At 39.3% G+C, this 27,580-nt stretch overlaps 1 protein-coding gene across 4 annotated transcripts; it reads right to left on the bottom strand.

The window, feature by feature from the left end:
* Positions 1–133: 133 nt before the first annotated feature.
* On the bottom strand, positions 134–27,410 carry ZBTB1 (zinc finger and BTB domain containing 1). Of its 4 annotated transcripts, none has more exons than XM_025869900.2 (3): positions 26,668–27,410; positions 9,553–11,468; positions 134–2,084 (listed from the first exon to the last, which is right to left on the bottom strand). In XM_025869900.2, exons 2-3 carry the CDS (start codon positions 11,448–11,450, stop codon positions 2,048–2,050), a joined length of 1,935 nt encoding a protein of 644 aa, XP_025725685.1. In that variant the 5' UTR covers positions 11,451–11,468; positions 26,668–27,410; the 3' UTR covers positions 134–2,047. The 4 variants fall into 4 exon arrangements, with proteins under 4 accessions (XP_025725685.1, XP_025725683.1, XP_025725682.1 ...); XM_025869898.2 differs by lacking the exon at positions 134–2,084 and adding an exon at positions 24,208–24,286 and having other exon boundaries at positions 4,240–11,468; XM_025869897.2 differs by lacking the exon at positions 134–2,084 and having other exon boundaries at positions 4,240–11,468.
* Between the last annotated feature and the right edge of the window lie 170 nt (positions 27,411–27,580).

Here is a 27,580-nt window from a genome sequence, read left to right as displayed (position 1 = left end):
ACCTAGGTACCCCTGTTTTGTATACTTCTTAAGCTGCTCAGGAACACCAAAATTAGCTGTATCAGATATTTTATTGTTTTTGTATTAGAGAATGGAAGGAGTTGATATTAACTTTCCAGACAAGTAATTTTATAAAAGAGCCAGGTTGAAAAAAATACAGTATAAATAAAAGTAATATACAGACAGTTTGACTTCTGAACATAGAGGAGGAAATTTTATTAGGTAAAAGCAATGGATTGAAAAAATGTAACAAATTTCCCATATAACTCAGTAACTCCATTTTATACTGATATACAGAAAATAATCACATAGAATGCATTTATATCATGTATAATTATTGTAATTCATTACATTTGTAGTTTAGTACAGTCAAAATTCAATTCATATTCTTTTCTGAATCTACTTCTACCAGTCAGTCAAAAATTATTTGTTGAATCTCTGCTATATTGATCTGGTACCTTTAATTATCAGTAATCTTTTATCTTGTCTGTTTCCTACTTGTTAGAAGTCTGCCGTTTTATATGGTTCCCAAGAGATTAGCTATAGTTTTTTATTTTGTTTTTGTTTTTTATAATCTAACACTTTTCTAAACTCATTTCTCTTGAAGCAGTTGAATTCATATGAATTTGAAGTCTTTAGTGCATTTCTCTTCTCCCTTCAGGCCCCTATACCCACTATCACATTCTAACTAACTTTATCTAATTTTTTGTTAGTCTGATTAGTAGAATGAATATTTAAGTTATCATCCCACTTTAGAGCTAGAGATTTTAAATGACTTTACGTCTACATATACTATTATGTATACTCTAAGTTAGATTTCTTTGTGTAACTCTTTATTAAAACATTTGAAGAAATAGATATAAAAACAAAATAAGCATTTCTGAAAATATATAACATCATGATACTGCATAAGAACAAAATAATAATAATAATAATGAATTGGATAGACAGGTTAACCAAAAGTAAAACTACAAGTATATTCACAATAAGGAAATAATATGGCTATAAAGAGGCATATGGTTAAGAAATGTGTTTGTGAGCATATATTTATAAACCAAAGTATTTGAAGCCAGGTTAAAGTCTCATCAAACATTTCATTTCCTAGTGAAAGGTTTTTAAAAACACAGAAATCATTGTTTCACTCAATACTTGGTTGAATTTTATCTTGAAATTTGAAAGCTGAGAAATAATGGTATTATACATTAACACCAAGAATAAATATTTAACAGAAACTCATTCTTTGTTATTAGATTGTATTGCTAAGTTCAGAAGAAAATAATGTGTCTTAAGATATATTCTTTTTGTTGTCTGTGATTTATGAAAATCTACCACTATTGAAGTAATAACCACTTCTGTTTTTCCCCCTCAAGTTAACAGTCTTAAAAGGGAACTTCATTAATATTAATAATCAAGTTTGTGACTGATATATACAGTGAAAAAGAGGAAGGGCAAATGCTACATTACAATGAGTAATAACTACATTATCTTGTTAAAATATTGGTCTCACTTTTTTTTCCCTCTGTACCCACATCTTTTTATTTATACTCTAAACTACAGATTTTGGGGTATAATTTTTTTAATTGTCTAACTACATTTCATAATATATAAACTGTGATTCAGATTATTTTAAGTTTAGGATTATATGTGTTACACAGATATGTTATTATCTCTTTATAATATATTTATAGTAGCCTAGTAAGCCCTTTTATTTTAGAAGGGACCATGGAAGATAATTAGCATATAAAGTTTCACCTTAGTGTAGCTTTAACCACTGATGTCATATGAATATTTTAGTTACTTTTCTTGAGCAGATTTTCCAAAAATACTAGGAGAGTCATCATGAATCAATTTTGTCACAGCCAAGTGATTCCAAAGTGATCTTTACTGAGTTTTCTTGGATCCTTGAAACTGGAACTTTTGGGATTGATGAGGTTTGTCAGGAAGACAGAAAAGATGGTGTCACTTCAGATCTGATATTCCTGGGTCTGGACTTAAAGATTATCTGTTGAAGATTGATTCTTCCCCATGTCCTCTCCAAATTCAGATCTCACTTCTCCAGAGGTTTAGAAGGCCCTATTTCACCACTGCCACACAGAAAAAGACAAACTCTCAAGAAAAATAATATTACAAGTTGACTGCTTTACAAGATACAACATAATTCTTAGGTCAGAATATTCATGGCTTTTGGCACCAGGCCAGCACAGCATTACTACAACAAAGAATGGGAACGAAAGCATAGTTCCTGGGACTTAAATTTATTTAATTTCTTCCTTAATGTAACTCATCGTACCCTTCAAATATAAGGTGTTCTTATTACTAATATAATTCTTCAGCTTTAAGGCCACTTTTTTTCTTGCATGATTCAAGCTAGAATGGGTAGGACACATGCCATATGAAAAGATAGGAGGTCAGCCAGGTAGAGGAAAGTAGGGAGGAAGGAAGCAGTTAGGAAGTGTCTTCCTTCAAGTCAAATAATTTTACATACAATGTACTTTAACTTTTTTTAGGTTTACTTATTTAAATAATCTCTACACCCAAGGTGGGGCTCGAACTCATGAGCCCAAGATCAATGAGCACCACATGCTCTACCAACTGAATCAGCCAGGTGCCCCGCAATGTACTTCAACTTGTTAATGGTAAATCTCTGGTTGAAAGATAGATCCAACAAATTTAAAAGTTCATGTTCTTTTTACTGAGTGCCTCCACCCATCAAGCTAACATTGTTTTCTTCAAATATTAAATGTTGTACACTCTGCAAATGAAAATAAAGTATACACATACACACACCGGGGAGTTTTCCTTTCAGTTCTTAAGTTCATAACTCTCCTAAACTGCCCCAGTGATTCTGGGTAGAATTATATTTTTTGCAACAATGCTTTGCCCTAGTTTTTTTTTTTTTTAACAAAGTGATTGTCTTTTAAAATATTTTATCCCACATCAGGGAATGCACAAGTGTTTGAAAGAAAAGATGACTTTCATAATCTGGACAGAATTATATTTCTGTCATCTAAAAATGAGCTCGGCTGATTCTGACTGGTATAAGCAATTGGTTTTTTTTTTTTTTTTTAAAGATTTTATTCATTTATTCATGAGAGACAGAGAGAGAGAGAGACAGAGAGAGAGAGGCAGAGGGAGAAGCAGGCTCCCAAGGAGCAGGGAGCCCGATGCAGGACCCGATCCCAGGACCCCGGGACCACGACCCGAGCTGAAGGCAGACGCTTAACCATCTGAGCCACCCAGGCACCCAGCAATTGGTTTAAGTATAATAAAAACAACATAGTAACTTTCAAAATAAAGCTTAATTGGGGGCTTCGTAGGCTGTCTACCTGACTGTATTCCTTTCTCAGATAGGTAAGTACAGAGGGTTATTATGCAAATTTTCTCACATAAAATTGTTAATATTCCTAATTCTGAAATGAAATGTCTTTTACATATTTGTCATCCCCCTGGCCCTAGAGTTTCCTGTGCCTTCTTATTGAAATGGTGATTTGTATATTGATACATTCAATTCAGAGCCAAGTACTGGATTGTAATCTTCACACTATCTTTTCTGCAAATGAGTAAGATAATGAGAAATTATAATGGCTTCTGCCCCCCAGTGATCTGTGGTACATTTTGATAGGAAGGATGAACAATTCTGTCACTACCAATGGACCTCAATGATTTGGTTCTCCTAAGTAAAAGGAAATAAATAGGACTTAAGCTTCTTAATGCTAAAGTCAACTAAGCATATGAATATAAACATGTAAGTGGTATTAAATTAGTTCAAAATTAGCATGAGTTCACAAGCTGCTATTATTGTCATTTAGTTAATATTCATATTTACTAATACAGACACAAAAGTCCTTGCATTTTAAATCCTTGCATCTTTGCCTTTTGTCAGCAGATAAATTTATAAGTAGCTAAATTTCATCTGGTTTTAGTAGGAGACTCTACCCATATGTTACTAAGTAATATGTCCTTGAGTTTGATAGAGGCAATGAAAGTGGGCCACCTAAGTGATTATATAGACATTATCTATGGAGTCTTCATTACCTTATTTTTCTCTTTTCACTTAAAAAATAACATTTGGCAGATGGTAGAAAGACCATTAAAGTAGTAAATTTAATATAGCAGTAGTAAAACCTATTGCATAGGTTTTAGAAATCAGGCAATAGATGCATAAAGTTAAAATCAGATTAGATTGGGAGGGGGATTGTTTCACTTAAAGCATTAAATGTTCATGTTCTTAAAGTTTGCTGTTATTATCTTTCATTTCTTTTATGAGTAAGACTGTCTTTATAAGTTAACACTAAATATTTTTGGTAATTGAATTATAAATAGCTAGAATAATAACCTTTGTTTTTAGACAAGCTTAGATTATAAACTTTAATCAATCACAATATGGCAATTAGGGATTTTGTTTTGTTTTTTTTACCCAAAGAAATGAAAATTTTCTTATCCACATCATCTATTAAGACAAAAAGAGGAAACTGGTTATTCTGGGGTCCTGGTTTTTCTTGGGAATATTTTCAAATGATTTGAATTATTGAACTCATCAGTTTCATAACCAATAAAATGGTGATTGGTTGGAGATTAAAACATAAAGGTCAGGAATAGGGAAAACAAAAGAGAAAAAAGTCACAGAGGTAGAAATATAGAAGTTGAATTCAAATTAATTTTTTTTGAGCACTTAACAATGGGCCCTCCAAAATGGCTGATAATACCACTAAAGGTTTTAGTTTAAATAAAGGAAAATTAAACCGTGTCAATATTTAGTATTTCTAAAACATCATTCTGAGTGACCCATTCAAATAGAAAGTTTTGTTTCCAACTGATATATTTTCACATTATCCAACATGTTCATTAGGTACCCACTACCTTACCAGGCACAGCCGACCACAGATGATGAACATGGAGCACAGAGTTTCATAGGAGCTTGATCACATGTGTTCCTAGGCTGAAAAGGCCCGTCTTTGTACCTCTTGGGAGGTGAGGTATGTGGCTTAGTGCTTAAGTACAGGCATGCGGAAATCAAAGAGGTGTAGGTTCAAACTCCAGCTCTAGTGTTTAATTTCTGTGATCTTAGGAAAAATACTCCAGTCTCTCTGAACCTCAGTGCCCCATCTGGAAAATTAGAATAATACTTACCTCATACAGCTGTGAGATTTAATTAACATTGTGTATTGTAAAGCACTTAGCAGAGCCTAAAGAACACTACCTAAATGGATGCCAGGCTTACTCAGTGAGAGCTCTAGGATGGACGGATCACAGGCGTCCAAATCTGGGCAGCAGCTTCAGGCTCTTAACACCCAAAAGAACCCTACTTGCTTCAGTTCACTGGCATGCACTCTGTCACCCTGTGCACTACACCTCAAGTATCAAGGAGATGGGGGGGGCCTTTCCCAAGGATATGTCCTCACGAGCTTTTTGGCACCCTGGAATCCTAGGCGTTGTTAAGGTTAGGGTGCCTGCACAACACTGGCATTTATCACCATTCTAGAAGCATTTGTTACAGAGGAGGTGGGGCTGGTGAGGAAAGATGAGGAACTGATCAAGTAGATTAATGGCAGAAAAAAAAAGAATTTTAACTCATAAAACCCATTAAAAATTAAGAAATACACCAAATTCCTTTATTTTCAATGTGTACATACACATTCAGGTTTTTTCTTATGATTGATACTAGTTTACCTTTTTGTTAATGATGGCAAGTTTTGTTTAACTGTTAAGTTGGTTCTTTGGGGGGGATTTTCCAGGGATCTATTAAATATGTAAGTTCCTTAACTAGGGGTGTAGAGGAACAAGTATTGTTTAACCAGGGAGAAAGCTGCCAACCACCACCAATCTCTCTTCCCCGTTTTTTAGAATATAAAAGTTGGTATATCATCTCAAGTATTTAGGCACATCCTTGGCATGTTCACAGAAATTGTTTTATTAGGCATTTTATAGCTGTAATTATTTTAATGTATCAATATTATTTTAACCTATCAAATTACTTAAATCTCTACTCTCACCTAGACAATTCCAAATGTTTTTTATTCAACTTTTACATTTTTTTTTTGTTGTTCTCAACTACGGTACTTAAATATGATTTTTCATGTCAGTCTATTGTTTTTCCTTTTAACTGATGCTCTGACTGCCCTAGCCAAGTCTCTCCTTATTTTCTTTTAGTTTTATAACTAGCCCCTGAGATACTTAACGTACTTTCTTCTAAGTTTTGTCCATATTCAAACTTCATACATTAAACATTAGCTGTGTATCATTTTATGCATGAGTCATTTCTCTGAATATTTTTACTTTAAAAATATGGGAGAGATTAAGACAAATTTCTGAGTCCTACTCCACTGCTGCCCTGTTGTGCTTTATTAATCTGAGATTTTTAGTCCTGTTACTAAAGAATTATAACCTCTGAGTTGCACTGTAACTAGTGACAAGCTTGTTAAGGCTCTGACTCCATCTCTCCAGGATTTCTTGCTGGAGAACCAACAGGCCCTTTAAGCAAGATTCTGTAAGACATAAGCTTCCTCATCTATCTGTCTAGATTTTCCTTTCATTTTTTGGATTTGGAGGCTAATTACATAAATTGAGAAGGCAGCTTCCACAATGTTGATTCATTGCCTTCCCAGCATTGAGGGCAAGAAGCAATAGCAAGGAGGTACAGCTCTGTAACCCCAGCAGAGGAAGAAAGTCGGAGGAAACTGGGTTGGAGAGGTGTCAGACATTTTTCATTCCCCTTAAGAGGCAAGAAGCCTTTAAATGTACTCTCTGCCTTCTTAAGGAAAATCTGTACAAGACACTTACTTCTGAAGCCTGTGCTGCCCTATAGCTAGTTCCAAAACATGACACAAGGTGTCCTGTGTAATATGAAACTGGGAGGAGACAGCATGGTGAGGTGGTGCTTTGTGAAACCATAAACATCTCAGTTTATTAGATCATGTTCAATGTTTATATATTTGCTTGCTAATTGTTGGCTGTTAGTACTGTCAAAACACTAAATTATCCCTCCCCCCTTTTCCTAATGGAATATATAATCCTTTTTACAGCATGGTAGTATTTAGAAAAAACCCTATTCTTTAATGGTGGGAAGACACTGCAATAGATTTTCATGAGGGTCATGGAAAAAAGTGATCCCCCTAAAAATTATGTCTACCTAAGATACTATATAAATAGTTTAGAAATTTGGAATGAGTTTATCTTCTCTCTTTAGACAAGCCTCTGATGGTCTCTGGGTTTGTTACAGAACTTTTAGCAGGTTCCTATCAGTAATGTATACACCATATTTCATTTAAGGTTGCATTTCAGATTGAATTCCTTGATAAACTACTGTGTCCAAGGCTAAGATGAATCACTTTTCCTGCTATGTGGCTTTTTTTTTTTTTTAAAGATTTTTAATTTATTTGACAGACACAGCGAGAGAGGGAACACAAGCAAGGGGAGTGGGAGAGGGAGAAACAGACTTCCCGCCGAGCAGGGAGCCCAACATGGGGCTCGATCCCAGGACCCTGGGATCATGACCTGAGCCTAAGGTAGACCCTTAATGACTGAGCCACCCAGGCGCCCCTGCTATGTGGCTTTTTTAAAAAAACTCCTTACTTCTCGTTTATCTTTTAGTGTATTTCCCCCATCTCCATTTCCCATTATTTTGTTCTCATACCATATGCCTCCTGTACTGTTCCTATTCTTACTTAACACCACAGTGTATCCCCACAAATCTCTGAGCTCACACTGTGCTTTATTACTTCTCTTACAACTAGATCTGTGTTAGTCAGTATGTCTCTCAATTCTCTTGGCAATGTATTCTTTTATGCAAATTGTATAGAAAAATATGACTTGCATATCTTAAAAATCCAATGTAAACAAAAAGAGCAATGTGAAGTTACTGTTCATAATTACAAAATTATACTTTAAATACAGATGTTATTTAAAATCCCTTTCATTATGAGAAGGGTATTACAATGCAAGTAATTCACATTAAAAGGCATTCTACTCAATAGATGTGTTTATTGGTGGGGTCAGTTTTGCCAGTGTTTTAATTCACATGTAATTCATATAGACCCTGTGTCAGCAACACCTAACAATACTACTTTAACTAAAAAGTGATAAACTATTTCCACTTATATGCTCTGTGATTATATTATAGTGCTCAAATTTTGTAGTCCTTTACAGAAAAAAAAAAAATAGTAAGAGCATGGTGATAAAACTGCAATTTGCCACAACACATTTTCTCCAAATCTTAGTATAAAACACAAGACATTTTTTTCCACACTCTACTTTTATAGAACAACCAGATTTGTAATTGATTTCTTTATTTTATTTGATTTATCAATATACATGGCAGCTTTCTCAAATCTCAAAGTTCCAAAAGTATGTAATTTTAAAGGTGAAAAATCATTTTCCTTTAGATGTCATATTCCTAGAGAGCTATTAAAGTCTATTTATAAACAAAAATAATTGATAAACTAACACACTGTAGAAATCAGAATATCTTAAATTACTTTAAGTGAATACAAGATATGTCTTTTTAATTAACTATCATAGTTAAATTTCCTATCATAAAACAAAATGACTTGTCCCCACTAATTTCTCAAGTGGGGTAAAGTCATTGGGTTTTACACTTAATATAAGTTTTAAATGTGATTATTAAATGATAATATTTTATCAATTATAGGAAATATTCATTTATAGGAATTTCCTTAGGTCCATCAATGTTTTTAGGCCAAGTTTGAGCCCATGTCAACCTTCAAGTTTAGAGTCAATGCACCTAACCTGCCTAATAAGCATGTCAATTTAAGAATATGAATTTCATTGATAAGAAGGGGGAATAAACAGTGGCTAAATCTCTGTTAAACTTACAAAAAAAAAAAGCTAAAAGTTGATGAGATAGTTTCAAAGAACTAATTACTTAAAAAAAGTTTTTTAAATAAACATGAATGGCCAATGACGTTGGATTTAAAATTTCACAGGATAACCTTAAAAAAAAAACCCACATAGAAATAGTAAAGTCATCACCTTATGATAAAAAAAACTAAAGTTTAATAGTCATTGAAGAGGTAACAACCACTTGTAGTCTACATTGAAAAGTAATTTTAATCATAGCTAAAACAAACTAAAATCAAAGAATTCTATTAAGAAATAACAAAAATGATAAACATTTAATAACACCTAAAATGTAGATACTTAAGATCCTAAACAAAAATATTAAAGGTAAAAGGGCCTTGAAATTTTTTTCCCAACAATTCATCTTATAAGATCAATTTCTAAATAGCTCATATCCTTTGCTTTGGTGTTTTGTCTGCTATCAACTAAACATTAGTACAGTAGAAAATCACTTATGTTCTTTTCAAATGCTTGGCATTATAATGTGATCTCATATCTTTCCTCAAATTAAACTTTGCTCCACATATTCCACATGTATACAGATGAACATCCATGTGCTGTTCCAACTGTTCATTATTTGGGAATATCTGAAAGCAGACCTGGCATATAGTCTCACCAGCAGATAAATGAGAAATCATATGCCGTACATGGTCATGTTTTCTGAAGTTTCCTTGATCACAAATGGAACAGACATACCTGGCCATGCCTTTGTGCATATCATTGTGCAGTCGCAACTGACGTTCTCTTAAAAACTGCTTTCCACATGTCTGACAAACAAACTGTTTTTCCTTAGTATGAACAGTATAGTGTTCTCTTAAGTGACACCGCTGATAAAATCCTTTTCCACAGAGATTACAAAAATGCTTTCGTCTGTGATCTCTTTCATTTTCTTCCATGATGGCACTCTTAAACACGTCCTGGTCTAGGCAGCTAGACATATGTTCAACCACTAGATTTTCAGTTTCAAAACGCTGGCCACAATTAGGACATCGAAAAGGACAGGCAGAATGTTTGAATAACTGCTTTTTTTGGATACTGTTTATCGGGAAATGATTGTCCCTAAAATCATCCAACATTTCCACAAACATATCTCTTATTTCTGACTGCTCGTCAGGATTCTCTTCCATGTCCATCTTCTCCTCCGTATTTCCTAACCCGTTCATTGTCAGATCCTGGGGTTCCCCACATCTTTGAGCATGTTCCTGAAGCTGCCTCCCCTTAACGAGGATCTGTCCACATTTCCCACATGCACAGATATTTTCGATGTGTTTGGCTAAGTAATGAGATGACAGGTCCTCTTCTGTTATTGTGAGTCCGCAGAGCTCACAGGATGCATTTTCGGGATCCTCCTGTACTGGACTGCTGTTGTTAGGGGGCCTTATATTTTCTAAACCACCCCTTTCATCAGCATTTATCGACATCCGAGGTTTTAGAGTTTTCCTACCACTTTTCTTAATACTGATATCTTCTTCAACATAGTATCTATAAAATGGCTCTTCAGGTTCATCTTCTAATTCGTCGTTGTCAGTGGACTCATTACAGTCTTTATCAGTCACTTTAATAATGTTAAAGTCTTTCAGTTCATCTGTGGGAACATCTTCTGGCTCCATCTTGATAATGATTCTTTTCCTCTCAGCAGCTCTGCTTTTTTCCTCGTTGGCTAGTTCAGACTCCACTGTGCTACTTTTTCGGCTTCCGGTGGTTGAAGTCGAATCATCAGCAGTTTGGCTGGTGTCTCCTCTGTATTTGTCTGTCTGTGTGGAAAATGCTTTGGAAGATTCCTTTTCACCAAATTCGGCTTTGATAGTACCATCTTTTCCATCTCTAATATCCACTATTCTGTGATAGGATCTTGTGTTTTGGTACGAATGTCTGTTAGTACAGGTTAGTACATGCTCATCTAACAATTTTTCACAGCTAAAGCCAAATCCACAACTATCACAGGTAAAACTCCGTCCAAAGCGCCGTGACACGCGTTCTTTTGGAGCTGATAATTTGGACACAGAACTTTTTTTACATACATCAAATAGTGGTTCAGGAAAACTGCCTAACTGTAAAGACTCTTCATCAGGCTCTCTATTGTGTGGTGTATTTACTGTTGAACTTGGCTCTGCACACCACTTGTTGGCTTCACTGCCATTTCTAGCCACTGTGTCTTCATACATTCTTACTCCAAATATCATTTTGCTGTTCTGTTTGCTGGAGGCAGAAGATGAACACTTTGAACTAGAACAGTCTGCATCCTGAATGTCTTCTAAGCAGTCAGGAACGTTGTACAGCTGCAGGTAGTTCATCGCCACCTTAAACTGTTCAAAACTGGAGGGTGCAGTCATAATCTTTCCTAAGTACATAAACTGCAAAATGAGATCAAAACACTCGGCACTGATTTTCATGTTGCTGAGATTCAGTTGTGCGGTGCTGTGCTGATGGTTCATGAAAAACATTCTAAAGTAGGAGCTACAGGCAGCCAGAACCGCTTTGTGCGCTTGAAAGTAAATGTCGTCGATGGCAATGCAACAGTCACAGAGAAAACCCCACTCCCTTTGGTTGTTCAGCTGCTGGAGGACGTAGCTGCTGTGGCTGGGCTTTGCCATCTTCTATTATTTAGAGACCTATGTGAAACAAAAGCATTAAAGTCAGACAAGATATCTTTAGAAAAGCACTTGAAAAGAAGAATCACTTTGATCATACATTGGGACGGGCGTGATTTTGCCATCACAATAAAGGTATAAGTAGCTCTCCATTCTAATGTAGCTAAACTCAGTAATATACACCTGAATCATTTTTCAGATGTGAAGATGAAGATAACCCAGCCATTTACTCAAGCTTCTCATTTTGATTTTAAGAAAACACAAGCTAAGGTATCCAAAGCAAAAACCATCATTTTGGTTTCATCACACCTCTATGGGGGAAAATGTATGCTAAATGTGAAAGGAAAAAGTTTAAAAGTACCTGAAGGATACAAACAGTGAAAGTAAGTAAAATAGCAACTTAAAGTACATAACTAAATTGCAGAGTATTAAAAACTTCTCACAAAATTGATACTAAGGAACTATTGCTCATTTTTTAAGTGTGATGAGTGTATTTTGGTTGTTAAAAGAGTCCCTATCTTTTATATATACATACTGACATATTTATAGATGAAATGATATAATCTAAAATACACTAGAGGGGCGCCTGGGTGGCTCAGTCATTGAGTATCTGCCTTCGGCTCAGGTCATGATCCCCAGGGTCCTGGGATCGAGCCCCACATTGGGCTCCCTGCTCAGCTGGAAGCCTGCTTCACCCTCTCCCACTCCCCCTGCTTGTGTTCCCCCTCTCACTGTGTCTCTGTCAAATAAATAAATAAAATCTTTAAAAAAAAAAAAAGAGTAGGGCGCCTGGGTGGCTCAGATTGTTAAGCATCTGCCTTCGGCTCAGGTCATGATCCCAAGGTCCTGGGATCGAGTCCCGCATCAGGCTCCCTGCTCCTTGGGAGCCTGCTTCTCCCTCTGCCTCTCTCTCTCATGAATAAAAAATAAAATCTTAAAAAAAAAAAAGATTAAAATACACTAGAAAATAATCCAGTGAGGTGGGTGTGGGGGCTATAGATGATAGAAGATTGGCCATATGTTGATAACTACTGAGGCTGGGAGAATAGGTATAATTCTATTTTTGTATGTTTGAAAATTTCCATAGAAAAAATTCTATTTAAAATGCTTATTAGATTATATGGAAATGGCCACAAGCAAATAGGTTTGATCAATGCCTTTTTTCTTGATTATTAGAGAAGCAGTCATTCTGTAGAGTCAGAATATGTCTTATATTGCTGGGCATGCACTTTAGGGTATAACAAGGCAGTGGATCCATTAGGGAAGGAGGTGTCTATCCTTAAATGGTAAATTTTTCTTCATTTTTTAATTGTTAAAAAAAAGTATACAAAGTAACATGCAAAAAATTCAAATATATAAGTAAATAGAATAAAAACACACCTTAAGTCACATACCTCTTCCCAGAGGTAACGTCTCCAAACACTCTGGATTGTGTATCTTCAGATCTGTTTATATGTATCCATACAGAGTCAACAGATATTGAGTACCTGTTATGTGCCCAAGTACATAGTTTTTGCTCTTGCTGTGTGTTTTTTTTTAACCTAAATGGTATCATCCTTTTTTTTTTTTTTAAGATTTTATTCATTTATTTAACAGAGAGAGAGAGCACAAGCAGGGGGGAGCTACAGGCAGAGGGAGAAGGAGGCTCCCCGCAGAGCAGGGAGCCCGACCCGACCCGGGGCTTGATCACAGGACTCTGGGATCATGACCTGAGCTGAAGGCAGATGCTTAACCAACTGAGCCATCCAGGCACCCCCTAAATGGTATCATTCTATATATACCTTTCTGCAACTAGTTTTCTTCACTGAACATATGGTAGACACTATAAATATTATTAATGTAGTGAGTTGACTTTGGGTAAAGAGGGAGAGGAAAACATTAAAAGCATTAGAAGCCCTATCCGTAATATTATAAAACTAAAATAAGATCCAATTTTAGCCTCAACTTATTTTATTTTATTTTTAACTTTTTTAAAGATTTTATTTATTTGACAGAGAGAGACACAGCGAGAGAGGGAACACAAGCAGGGGGAGTGGGAGAGGGAGAAGCAGGCTTCCCACTGAGCAGGGAGCCTGATGTGGGGCTAGATCCCAGGACCCTGGGACCAGACCTGAGCCGAAGGCAGACGCTTAACGACTGAGCCACCCAGGCACCCCTTAGCCTCAATTTTTAATCTGTATACATAAAACTTCAGAATCTATCTTCTACCTAAAACAAATTCCTACACAATCTGAGCATAAAAAGAACATTTAACAAGCTGTTCAGAGAAATCAAATGTTCACTCTTCAGTCTCCAAACCCTTGAACCCCTGCAGTGGTAGTTAAGAGGTATCTATCTACAGCTTATTTCCACTTGCTTTTTATCTGTTCATCACAGATCACATGTGGATTACATATCCCTTTTCCCCACTACCTGAAGACCTATCCTACCTCCTTCTTCCTGTTCTTCCTGTTCTTCCTGCCTAATGACGAGAGTTGCACAGCCAGGGATGTGCCTCTAGAAAGGAAGGTGGCCTATAATGAGACCTATTGCCTTCTTAAAATTGCAACCATTGTACTATTTTTGTAAGCCAGGTCAAGCATGTCAAATAGGTACAATCTTTCAACCTTTTCAACCTTCTGTAAATCAGATGTCTGTATCCAATGAGGAAGCATGCTCAGTATGTACCTAAATACAAAAAGCAATGTATGTACAAAGATACTCATTAATATGTTATTTATAATTTGAAATGCCTGGTAATAAGGGAGCTGTAAGTGAACCAAGGTAAATCCACCTTTACCAAGGTAAATCCACTACCTAAACTTCACTGTCACATGGCCTTTAAAAAGTATATAAAACAAATCCAAACAACAACAAAACCATACTCAAAGGGTGGAAAAAAAAAATGAAAACACACACACACAAATGCTGACCCCAAGCCCATTTTATATAAGATGAGAGTTCTAGGCCTATAGTCATTTTGTGGGATTCAGAGAGAACTTTAATAAGTAATAAAGAGAAAGAGGCAGAAGGATAGATGTTATCTCAAAAAAAATTTTTAGTAATAAAGAGTTGTTAAAAAATGAAACAAACTCTTTTGGAGGACAATGGATGCCCTGCATGGAAGAGGAATGAAATGTCACTGAGGACAGTATAATACAAGGAAAAGAACACAGGCTTTGGATCCGAGAGACCTGAGTTCCAATCTGGCTTTGCCACCTTATTTATCTTCACTGACCCCAAGTTTCCTGAACTGTCAAAGTGGGGATAATAATAACATATCAAACATGTGGATTCATAGAAGCAATGTGTAAAATGTATAGTTCTTGACATGTGATAATTAATGGAAGTAAGACTGGCAGTTGCTTATTCAAGCATCAGGAGCTAAGTTTGGCTAGATAACCTTAAAATTTCCTTCTAAACATGAGTCCAGTAGAAGAAAGCCAGCAGTTAATCTGTAAAGACTTTCAGGTTTTAAATCTCCTGTGCTTAAAATAATGACATAAAGAGCTTAAGAGTTCCAAGAACTCTTCTAATCAAATGGAAAGCAGTTTTATGGCCAGCCACCAGACCTGGTGCAACGACACACAACCCCAATATGACAGGTACCGCTACAGCTGTGGCCACAATTCAATTAAGTCGGTAAAAATAAATTCTGTGTTAACATAAGCAAAACACAAAAACAAGAGCACCAACGGCATTTTAACGCACATCTGTTAATGCAACAAATATGCACGGAGTGCTCTGGGTGCCAGACACTATATATAAAGTACCAGGAATTGACATTAGCACCAGTATTCTGTGATCTCGAGGACCCATCGCTGAGGAGAATCCTGACTTTTTCTACCTCAGTGACTTCATTCAACATGTATTCAGTGAAGTACCTCCCCTGCGGAAGAAGGCTTCATGCTCTGGTGGAAAGAACGAAGAAGGGCTCTGGGTCAGAAAGGCGTGGGTGTGAGTCCCACTGTCTTCAGATGTCTCTCTATATCCCTACCTTCCCCTCAGAGCTTGACGCTGAACAAAATCCATGCGAACACTACAGCTTCTAGGCTGACCTCATTATGCAAACCTCCATGTTCCAGTAAAAAGGACTTTAAAAGGCAGAGTAACTTCTCATAGCAGTCCTACACATAGTAGTACCAACAGCTCTGTTGTTACACCTCCCTCAGAAAAGCCTGGAGAAGGCCTACTGACAACACAACACAAAACAAACCCCCAAAAAACAGAAAAGAAAGAAAGAAAAGAAGGGCAAGGAACCAGGGGTAAGGGGTCTAAATTCCTGTGAGACTTTTAGCTTATCTCTTGGGAATAATTTTTGCATTAAAATTTAAAAAATTCATTCACTTAATTAAAAACAATTTCACTCAAATTCCAAAGGCAGTTTTCTTTCAATTTTTGGATATTGTTAATAATCCTACCAAAAAAACCTTAACTTTATCTTATAGTAAAGCTTGCAAACGTTTTAAATAAAAGGATTGCTTTTATTTTAGCTGTTCTTATTTTAATTCCAGTAAAGTTAACATACAAGTGTTATACTAGTTTCGGGCGTGATTCAACACCTCCATACAACGCCTGGGGCTCATCACAAGTGCGCTCCTCAATCCCCATCCCCTACTTCACCCGCCCCCCACCCCCACCTCCCCTCTGGGAACCATCGGTTTGTTCTCTAGAGTTGAGAGTCTGTCTCTTGGTTTGCCTCTCTTTTTTTCTCCTTTGCTCATTTGTTTTGTATCTTAAATTCCACATATGAATAAAATCATTTGGTATTTGTCTTTCTCGGATTTATTTCAATTAGCATCATACTCTCTAGCTCCATCCATGTTATTGCAAATGGCAAGATTTCATTCTTTTTTAGGGTTGAATAACATTCCCTTGTGTATATACACCACATCCTCTTTATCCGTTTATCAATTGATGGACACTTGGGCTGCTTCCGTATCTTGGCTATTGTATGTAATGCTGCTCTAATCGCAGAGGTGCATATTTCCCTTTGAATTAGTGTTTTTGGGGTGCCTGGGTGGCTCAGTTGGTTACGCGACTGCCTTCAGCTCAGGTCATGATCCTGGAGTCCCGGGATCGAGTTCCGCGTCGGGCTCCCTGCTCAGCGGGGAGTCTGCTTCTCCCTCTGACCCTACCCCCACTCGTGCACACTCACTCTCAAATAAATAAAAATCTTAAAAAAAAAAAAAAACTAGTGTTTTTGCATTCTTTGAGTAAACACCCAGAAGTGCAACTGAGGGGTCGTAGGGTAGTTCTATTTTTAACTTTTTGAGGACCCTCCATGCTGTTTCCCCCAGTGGCTGCACCAGGTTGCATCCCCACCAACAGTGCATGAGGGTTTAGCTGTTCCTGTCTTTGTAACTGAAATCTGTGATTGCTTTTGTGTTACTAGCTGTATCATTGGTGAAACAAGTTTATTACAGCTAGAAGTCAAGGACTGCGGGAGAGTAGGACTTCCAATGATCCGAAGCCAAGGGTTCTAAGGCCAGAAGGATATCTGTATGCAGGCAGTTCTCCCAGAAGAGAAAGGAGTTAGGTGATGCAAAACATTTTACACTGATTTTTTAAATTTTTAGTTTGAAAGTTTCATCTCATTCAAAAACAGCCGCCAAGCGCATTCAGCATATTAATTTAGATACCCACAGATTTTTTAGTTCAGAGAGATCTAATCTGCTCTAACATTCTTATTTCATAGAAGGGCAAAGATCTAAGACTGTTAAACAGTGTATCAAGGGGATAGTTAACTGTGGTAAAGTAGGTACTAGGATTACAGGACAGACTCCTGACCACCCAGGTGGGTACTAACCACCTGGGACTATGTAAATGTGCCCTTCTGCAAAGAACACTTAGCAAAGACTGGGCAGGAGTCCTTAATATAGGGTTTACTGGCCAGATGCTCTTGCATAAGCACCTACCTACATCTGAACTCTACCTACAATGCTGTTTTATCTGTATAGGTGCATCCAGTCTTACTCAATAGACGTGTTCCCTAAGTTACACCATGTAAGCTATTTCAGTAAATTTCTCACTGACAGAGTATCAGAAATACGTTTCCTTCATCACCATAAATCTCTTAAATTGGAAAAAACAGCTTTGCTGAAAGTTTCTTTTGTCTCTGCCTTAGTCAAATGATAATTGAAGGGCCTATAAATGAGCATATGAACTGAATGAAGAAATAACTTAGAGATACAATTTTGGAGTGACTCCTTCTGTAAAGCAAATAATCTCCTTTTAATGTGTGCCAAAGACCAAGGAGGCTCCCCTGGGGACAATTTGCATAGCCTCAGTGAGAATCTGCAGCAGAGCCTAGCATTAGACTCTTGATTCAGTGCCCCAATCTCTGAACTACTAACAATTACCTTTGGATCTCAAAGATCATTTAGATATATACATTCATTTTCTCATACCTATTTCTGTGTCTTATATGATTGGATATATGTATATAGATTTAATTTGAGGGTTATAGACTATCCTTTTTAAGGGCCCGAGATGGTGGGTATTAAGGAGGGCACGTGTTGCATGGAGCACTGGGTGTTATATGCAAACAATGAATCATGGAACACTACATCAAAAACTAATGATGGGGACGCCTGGGTGGCTCAGTTGGTTAAGCGACTGCCTTCGGCTCAGGTCATGATCCTGGAGTCCCACATCGGACTCCCTGCTCAGCAGGGAGTCTGCTTCTCCCTCTGACCCTCCCCTCTCTTGTGTTCTCTTTCTCTCTCTCTAATAAATAAAAATCTTAAAAAAAAAAAAACTAATGATGTTCTGTATGGTGACTAACATAAAAAAAAAAAAGGCCCGAAGTGAAATGAAAGGATTCTCTTATGTTAATAAATCAGAGTATCAGAATGTGTTGAACACCTACCACATTCCTAACACTGCATAAAGCATTGAAGTAGAGGGTGGAGAAGGATGGTAAACACAGGGTTAATTACATATGAGGGATTAAATTTTGAACCAAGAAACAATTTGAGAATAATTAAGTATTAAATTATACTGAATAAAGTTCAGCAAGAGTTAGAGGGGAAAAAAAGCATGATTGTACTAGAACAGTAGGCTTTAGGAAAGATGTAGGACTTGAGTGAAACCTTAATGAATAAGTAGCATAGAGAAAAATAGAAGGCAAGGGGAAAGGCATTTCAGGTATCTGCATAAGCGTGGAGGTAAAGAAATGGGAGAGGGGTACACAGCAGCATAAGCAAAAGCATGAAAATGTAATGGGAGGGAAAGCAGATATGCTTTACTGAACTGGCAGATGGAGGTTATAAAGGTAGAGTAAATGACAACTGTAATACACCAATAATGGGAATAGCCAATATTTGTTAAGCCTTACTATCAATGGTCAGGCTCTAGTCTAAGCAGGTGTGTGTGTGGGGGGGTGCATATACATACATATATGTATGTGTGTGTGTATATATAATGTGTACTTGTACGCAATGTTATATAACTTCTGTAAGGCCACAGAGGACTTGGTGGGATTAGAACACAAGCAATAGGACTCTTGAGCCTGAGATCATGGCCTCAGTGATTTTGTCACCTATAAAAATAAGGTCACTCTGGTGAAATTATTTCCTAGAATACAATTTTCCAGAGTATACGGTCCAATGTCTAAACTTAATTAAGTTCCTTAGGTTTTCTCCTTGAAATTTCCAGGAAGAACCAGTTTTGTAGATGCTCCTAAAAATAAAAAGTTTTACTTCAAGACACTTAAATGACAGACACAATCAAGGTTAACATTTTTTCACTTTTTAAAACAGGCATTCTGGCTGGTTATTAGACTGTAAATTCAGTACTTAGCACAGGAAGTTCTGAAATTATAATTGGGTTATGTTCCAAAACTTTATTTTTAAGTTAGTTATTTGGAACTTGAAACACATATTCCCATAGAAACAATGCTATAAATGGTGAGTCAGTTCTCTGCTCACACCCTAAAATCTTTTAAAACCCTAATGTAGCTTTATATCAGTCCTAACAGTGCTATAGCATGACTTTTATCATTTGTACTAACAGAGGTATCATACAGCAATGCCTACCTCATTGACCTCCAAAGGTCAAGGGTAAGGATGAGACTTAATGGCCTTTGTGTCCCTTGTGCCTAGCACACACTGCCCACATAGTTGGCACTCAACGCATGCTTGTTCAAATGAAGTATTAAAAAGAGCTCAGGAAGCAGGCACCAACAGATTTGGATACCAACTCTACCACTTATTTAGCTATGAGGAAACATCTTTACCTCTTTAAACCCGTGTTTCTCATCTGTAATATAAGGATAATCATAATCCTCACAGAGTTCTCATATCAGAGACAACAATTTCTTCTTGCCTTTTTAGTCAAGCATAATATAATTTTCCTTAAGTATTAATGTCATCATTGCGAACAGTTTATAGAATTTTATAAAGTGATCAAGTTCAACCCGATGCTTTATAGATGAGAAAACAGAGGCCCTAAGAGGTTCAGAGACATGCTCAAGGTCACTTCCAGTTTTAGTGGCTGACTAAAGGCCCTTGGCTCTTCAATCCTGGTCCCTGAGTACAGAACTAACTGGTTGTCTGCTTTCTCCTCTGCATCGTGTTTTACTGAAATACAGGAGCTATTCAAATTGGCAAGGGTTGTTTGCACCTACACAAAATGGCCTGAGACTGTTGTGCTTTGGGAGTTTGTGGTTTGTTGGCTGGTTAGTATTTTTCTGCCTCCTTGCTTGTCAAGCCAACAGCTATCACTTCTAAAAAGGGTGCTGATCCCCCGCTGCCCACCATTTCAATCTGTTATGGCTTATGAAATTAGACAAAAACTCACTGAAGCTGAATTTACATAATTTTTCTGAGAGGACCTAGGGAAGTATTCTGTAAGATAAGATTTTATTTTTTTTAAAGATTTTATTTATTTGAGAGAGAGAGAATGAGAGATAGAGAGCATGAGAGGGAAGAGGGTCAGAGGGAGAAGCAGACTCCCTGCTGAGCAGGGATCCCGATGTGGGACTCGATCCTGGGACTCCAGGATCATGACCTGAGCCGAAGGCAGTCGCTTAACCAACTGAGCCACCCAGGCGCCCTGTGAGATAAGATTTTAATTCCTGCACTTTGTTTCATCTGTTTTAATTGCTGATAGGCAACGATTTGCTTTAGTCTTGTTTCTGACCAGGGGACTGGATAGCTGAGGTTGCCAACCAAATAACTTCTGAATAAGTGAGTTGTTACTATAGGTAAGCAGTTAGGTCTAGGAAATAAATTTATCCACATAGAAAGCAAAGTGAACATTGTGGCTTCTGGAATATTTCTCTCTCCCTCCAGAAGAAGCAAGGAGCACCTGGGTGGCTCAAATGGTTAAGCATCGGACTCTCGGTTTTACTCAGCTCATAATCTCAGGGTCCTCCTGGGATTGGGCCCTGCATCAGGCTCCAGGCTCATGAATCCTCTTCAGAATTCTCTCCCTCTGCCCCTTCCCCCACTCGTGCTCTCACGTGCTCTCAAATAAATAAATAAATCTTAAAGAAAAAAAAAAGAAGTAGAAAAGTATTTAATCCAGGCAGTCTCTACATTTTGATCTGTTCATCTTAAAGAGGCAACATGGCATCTTCTGACCACTAGAGGGCACCATGTGAACAGTAGGCTTCTCTCAGCAAAAAGCAGCTTTACCAGGAAGTCACTTTTTTTGCACGTGGCACTGGTATTCTTGGTATTCTCAGGGTTCATTTTGTGGAACTTATATCTATTCCAAAGTGCCTCTGTGACTTCGGGACCCACCTAAATCTGCTCCTCCCCCTTTGTTCTCTGTCTCTGCTGGCACTGCCATGCACCAATCACCCAGGCTACTTGGGAGTCACCTGGGACTTCTCCCTCCCTTAATAGTTAACTATTAAGTCTCACCAATTTTCTAGTATTTCTCAAAACTGCCCCACTATTCCATGCCTGCCTTCCCTGCCCTCCTGAGGCCTCAACATCACTCCTGCATTATTACAACAGGCTCCTTATTCCTCAAATTCCTCCTCCTGATTCCTCAAATCTATCCTTCACCCTCAAACAGTTAATAAAGAACAAAAATCAGACCATATCATTCTGCTTAAACCCCTCTATGGTTCTCTTCACGTATCCTCAGGCTAAAGTACAAACTCCTTAGCAAAGCATACAAAGCCAACAGTGTCCACCCATCTAGTCTTATGTTTGGCTACTTCTTGCTTCAAACTTCATGTTCAAGTAGCATAAAACTGCTTGCCCTCTCCACTCTGCCCCACCCCAAGAAATACTTAATGTATTTCTTACCTCTATTTTTATTCATTCCCGATTGGCTCTTCTGCCTGAACCTCCCACATATCTAAGAATCAGTTTATCACCTCCTCCAGAAAACCTTCTGTAATACCTCCCTCTCCCACTATTTTAGGTTTTGATATTACTCTTTATCATCTCTTTATCATATTATCTTTATCATCATTTTGCACTTTTACGCTATACTTTAATCATCAGAACAGTAACATAAGGTAGGTGTTAAAGGGCAGACTAACCAGATTGCCTGGGTTCAAATTCTGGCTTTGCCACTTAGTAGGTGTGTGACCTTGAGCAGGTTACATAAGCAATTTGTGCCTCAGTTCTCTCAACTTAGAATGGGTATGATAATCCTTCCTAGTGTTTAGAGTTATCACAAGGCAGTGGCTGTCAAGGAGTAAATGCTAAATAAAAATTGGCTACCACAGTTATCTATGTGTCTGTCCATAGGTCTCCCCACTAGATTATGAGCAACCAGAAGGCAAGGCTGTTAGCTTGTATTCTGTGCAATACAGTAAGTATTCAGTCAATGCTCCTGAAGGAGCAGCTGGTGAGGCAGCTCTAGGACAATGGGAAGTGCTACGCAGGCTCCTTCCCTCAGCAGATATATACATCTTTTTAATTTGTATTGTCTCCAATTTTTCCAATTATAGCCACCTTTTTCTTATTTAATTCCAACCAAAACCCTGAAAATTTCACTCTTATCTAATTAAAAGTCAACAAACTGAAACCAATAAAGTATCATAAAAAAGTGTGTTCATTCTAAGAAGCTTAACTCCATTTTTAAGCCTTAAATCTATTTAAGATTTACGATTCCCCTTCACACCCAGGACCTACCACAGCAAAAGCCTTCATGCTTTCATATATGCTATGCTATTCCCTTTGCTTAGAACCTTTTCGATGTCCAGCTCACTCTCTTTGGGAATTTTTTTCCTGATCCCAGGATAATGCAGATGCCCCTCTTCTGTGCTTCCAAAACAGACCCTACCTACAACTATATGATGACAAAAAAATGTGTCATCCAAACTGAATGTTGTCTATCACCACACTCTTGGCAGGGATTATAATTATGTGGCTCCCTTGCTTTGCTGGAAGCTCCTTGAGATCAAGGCATTGTCTTAGTCATCACTGTATCCCCCAGAGCCTTTAACAACTGCTTGGCATTTAGTTGATATTTGATCAATTTTGAAAGAATAAATGTTGAAATAGGTGTTTTATTTTGCTTATCAATTCTTCCTTCCTTGTAATCTCTACAACCTACCAAGGGGCTCGAAGTCACAACCCTGAGATCAAGAGTCACATGCTCCACTGAATGAGCCTGCCAGGCACTCAATTTTTTGCATTATTTCAATCATGGCAACTTTTACATAGTGGTCAAAAATTTACAAAGCAATTTCCCATACATTAAACAACTGATTCTCACAACAACGCTGAGACAGATATTTTCATTATCCCCATTTTGTGAGTAAGTTTAGTGGTTGATCACTGAAGTGCTCATTTTGTAAGTAGAAGATGGGACTCGAACTCTGGAGTCTTGATTCAGAACCCTGAGTTTCAGCTTTTATAAGCCAGACAACACTCTTCCTGGCAATGACTATTAACTGAAGTGCCGCTTTGGAACGTCCTGAGCCTCCCAGTCACCCACTCTCACAGAGCCCCATATTGCAGGCAGAATGCCCTGCCCCCACCCCATCTCCTCTTCCATCTGCTGACTCCCACGGCCTATCAGAACAAGCCCTTCCCTAATACTAAAAGATGTAAAGTGGAGATGGAACTCTTTAGTTATCTTGAAAAAAGGATTATGTGTATCTCACATAGATAACAAAAGAAAAATCTGGTTGGTGATTTAATTCTTTAATTTTCCAATATTATTTGGAAAATGATTTTAAACTCAAAGCAAGAGTAGTGTAAAAAAAAAAAAAAACCCATGTCCCGAACATCAAATAATGCTGTGATTAAACTTCTATGTACTATTTTGGGGCGTTGTTTTCAGAACATCATCAACCACTTCACACTCATTCTTCTTACTTGCCAGGCTAAGTAATAAATGATTCTGTACTTCGACTAAGATCTCTTGTAGTTACCATACAAGCCACAGTGTAAGTATAGTTGGAAATCTATCTGAAATATGTGCCATCTCCTCCCATGCCACATCTAAAAACTGCACAGTCATTAATCCCCTTCTTCATTCGAATTTTCTTTCCTTGACGTTTGGCATGCTACCTCTAGATACTGATCAAGGGGAAGCCTTCACACCGGTATCAGCACAGGGATATCAGCACAAGGATATCTTCATGGCAAATATAGCCACTCCTTGCCTCCCAACTATGAAATTATGCAACTCTCTACAAATATGAAGCTTCTGGGTTTTTTTAATGAGTATGACCAGTATAAATCAACCCATCAGAGACTGGACATCATCATTAGCCCGAAAAAGTGTGAGAACTAGCCCACCGAGGTAAATACTTCATAAGGACAAACTTAAAATAGCAATCCTGTTATATTTAAACGCTCACGTCTGTTACTTGATCATAGAATTTTAAACCAGTCCAATGCAAAACATTCCTTTTCTCCACCTAGTCAATTCTCACCAACCTGAATAGGGAATAGAGAACATAAGGCCATGAATCATCACAGACCATCCTTAGGCAGGGTGAGGCATACACAACAGCACAGTTATGATCAAATGTTGCCTCTTCTTGTTTTAAACAAGGTACTGACTACTAACAGTTATTATCTCTGGGAAGTGGCAATCAGAATGGTTTTCATTTTTGTATTTTATGTACTCTAGTATAGGTTGAATTTTTACAAAGAGCATGGATTTTATAAGTATTTCCATTTTGAGGAAAAAATAGAATATATATGAATCACTTTTAATTGGTTCACATAAAAGCATATAAGAATAACAATGTCAATATTTCAGGGTAAAATATACTAGCACAAGAAAAAAAATATCAGGAGAAAACATCCTATAGAGACCAAAGTGACCTCTCAAGCAGATGATTTTCAAATACAACTCAATTTTTTTTGGAAGACAACAGATTACAGTTTAAAAATAAAAATCTACGGAAACTTTTCTGCCTTTATATCCCAAACGGTTGTCTCCCCTTTGGGCCAGAGATTAATAGCAAAGGCTTAGCACTTTCCTGGCTGGAGGAGGAGAGGCCTGAAAGCAGGCACTTTTCTTCTGCACATTAGGATAGGAAATGGTGCTACAAGGAACACAGAGACACTCTTAAAAAGTTCTATGAACTAATCTTCTCCAGAGCCTGGCAAAAGAGAATAAAGAAACAGTACAAAAATTTAGCACTGTTAATGTGAAATCAAAACACAAGGTCAAGAGGCCGAGACTGTGCTCATGCCCTGCTAAGAACCTGGTTAAATATGGTTTCTTTTTTCTCTGACAACGATGCACCAGGGCTCCCCCACTACTCCCCCAAAGTAGGGCATCCCATTAGAATGGGAAGAACAGAAAGGCTTCAGGAAAGGCCACTCAACCTGAGTTATTCTACACTGAAAATTTGGTTGTAATGGAGAAATCTCTTAAAATGAATATAAGATGTTAATTAAAGACTCTACTACAGACTGTCTTTATTGATCTTTGAAAATAGTTTCAGGTTCACTACGTTTCAATTTTCTCTAGGATGAGGAAGCCCCCATCTAGCTCCCAAAGCCATTCAGTTATTATTGAGACTTTATTAGATAGCGAGCAAGTGAATCAAAAGTTTTGAGGTTGTGATGGCCAGCCATCATTCAAGCTTCATCTTTTTGTCCCAATTCTCCCCATCATATCCATTTGCACTGACAAAATTTCATAAAATCGAATTTCTTCGTTTCAAAGGAGAAGATAGTGATTGCTTTGAGGTTAACACGAGAACTGCATCCTTCACCATTTCTGCTCCAAAGTGCCTTGAACTTCAAATCATGAAACTGATTCTAAGTCGCCTCAAAAAGCCTGGAACCACTCCTTGGGTTTGAGAAAATCGTTCCTGTAAGTTTTCCTGCCTTGAGACAGTGAAACATACCGTATGGAAATACACTCAGGCCAATGGAGAATCTGCGCGTACCTACCACGTTTAAGCTCGACTGGAGTCGTTATTATTACACACATACAAATGCCCTACTGTCCCCAGAAAACATCAAGGACTTTCATGGACATCTCCCCGACGCTCCCAATTTGGAAAAGGTCATGTCAACCTTTCAGATCATACAGACGCGTTCGTTGCTTAGTTTACCTAGGACTGGGAGGGTGGCTGAGCTCAGACCCAAGCCTACATATTTTAGTGGTAACGACTCCCGATCTACACCCAACACATTTGCCGAACACTAACAGAACTTCTAGCAAGCGCCCACCACTGGACTAGAAAGCACGTTCTTCCCAGGAAACATCTTTTCCACCGAAAATTCCCAAACCCGAAACTCACTACTTTTTACTGAACAAAAAGCGTGTGTGCCGGCAAGAGGGGGGTGAAAAAGAGCGTGGCAAGAATTTGCACGGCTCTTACGCCTCCTCCCTCGGAGCGCGCCCAAGTCTGCGGCCTCGGGCTCCGGGACACTTCCCCTCCCACCCGCCGAGGAGCCGCAGCTGTAAGTTGAGAGAAGCGGGCTCTAGGCACGTCAATCAACCGAGTCCTCCCGCCTCCCGTCTACACCTCCCCACCCCTCCCCCCCAAAAAAATAAAGACTGAGAAAGAAAGGTAAAAGAAGGTAACTAATTTGGGAACTAGTCTCCGCGGGGGCTTCGCCTCCGACCCAGGGAGGCCGCACGTCCCGGACCAGGCGCGCCCGCGAACGGCGGGATCGAGCAGGCGGCCCGGCAGCCGCCCGTCGCCGGGTCCTCGCGGCGCGTCCTCCGCGCTCTGGATCCCCGCACGGGTCGGCACCGCTCCGGCCCCGCACTCCGCCAGGCCCGCGGCCCGCGTCCTCCCGCCCGGGCCAAAGTTGCGCAAATAGCCCCACAACTGGCAGATACTCACCGGCCGCAGCAGGAACCGGGGCTGCGGAGGTTTTAGGGAGTTTAAGGCAAATCAGCCACGGGAAAGGCGGGCGGAGGCGAAGGGGCCGCGAGCTGCAGTGGCGGCGGCGCGCGGCGTTCGGGCTGGGCTGCGCGGAGAGGCTCTGGCTCTGCCAGGGACTGTGCTGCAACAAAGGACTTCCGCTGCCGCACAGCCGCGCCTGCCGCACCGCACTGAGCCGGCCCCGCTTACGCGGCGACTCCGGGTCTGCCCACCAGTTCGCTGCGGCGTCCGCCAGCCTTCCCCTCCCTCTCGCCCGCCCACCCACTCCGCCGCTGGCTGCTAGGGGCACCCGCGGTCGCCTATTTGTTTGCAACAAGTTTCTGCGTCGGGCTCCGGGGAGGCTGGCGCAACCCGCACCGCGGGGGCCGTCGCGGCGGCGGCTTTACCACCCCTCTCGCCCCTCTCCCAAGGGTAGGCTTGGGACCTCCTCCTCCTCCTGTTTGCACAGCTGGATGGGACTGGGCTCCTCCCGACTCCCCAAGGGCAGGATGCTGTTTTCGCCCTCCGTCCAGATGTCAGACCCCTGCCCCGGAGGGCTCAGCAGCTAGGCCTTCCCTCTCGGTTCGTCCCTCGCGTTCTGGGGTCGCCGGCACCCTCGCCCTGTCCCGTGCGCCGCCAGTCGGTCCGGGGTCGCCCATTCCCCGCGCTCCCCCCACTCTGCCTGCCATGGGCCTGTCCGCCTCTGGCCTTGAGTCACTTCCCCCGCCATGCCCCACCCCACCCAGCCCGCCTCCCCTCCCAGGCTCCAGCGGCTCAGCCTCCTTGGCCCCGCGCCCCCACCCCTCTCCCCGCGAACACGCGGGCGCATCCTTCCCCACCCCCACCCCCAAAGTGAGGCAGTGCTGTGCTTTTGCACCCCCTGGGGAAAGTC

Source organism: Callorhinus ursinus, unplaced genomic scaffold (genome assembly GCF_003265705.2).
Source record: "Callorhinus ursinus isolate GAN/ISIS: 27379988/994484 unplaced genomic scaffold, GSC_fseal_2.0 scaffold8, whole genome shotgun sequence".
Taxonomy (NCBI): Eukaryota; Metazoa; Chordata; class Mammalia; order Carnivora; family Otariidae; genus Callorhinus; species Callorhinus ursinus.
The sequence above is the reverse complement of the archived record's forward strand: the minus strand, read 5'-3'. Positions and strand labels throughout refer to the sequence as shown.

Excerpts from the sequence above, each read along its gene's own strand:
- ZBTB1 (XM_025869898.2), bottom strand. The coding sequence starts at position 11,450 with ATGGCAAAGCCCAGCCACAGCAGCTACGTCCTCCAGCAGCTGAACAAC.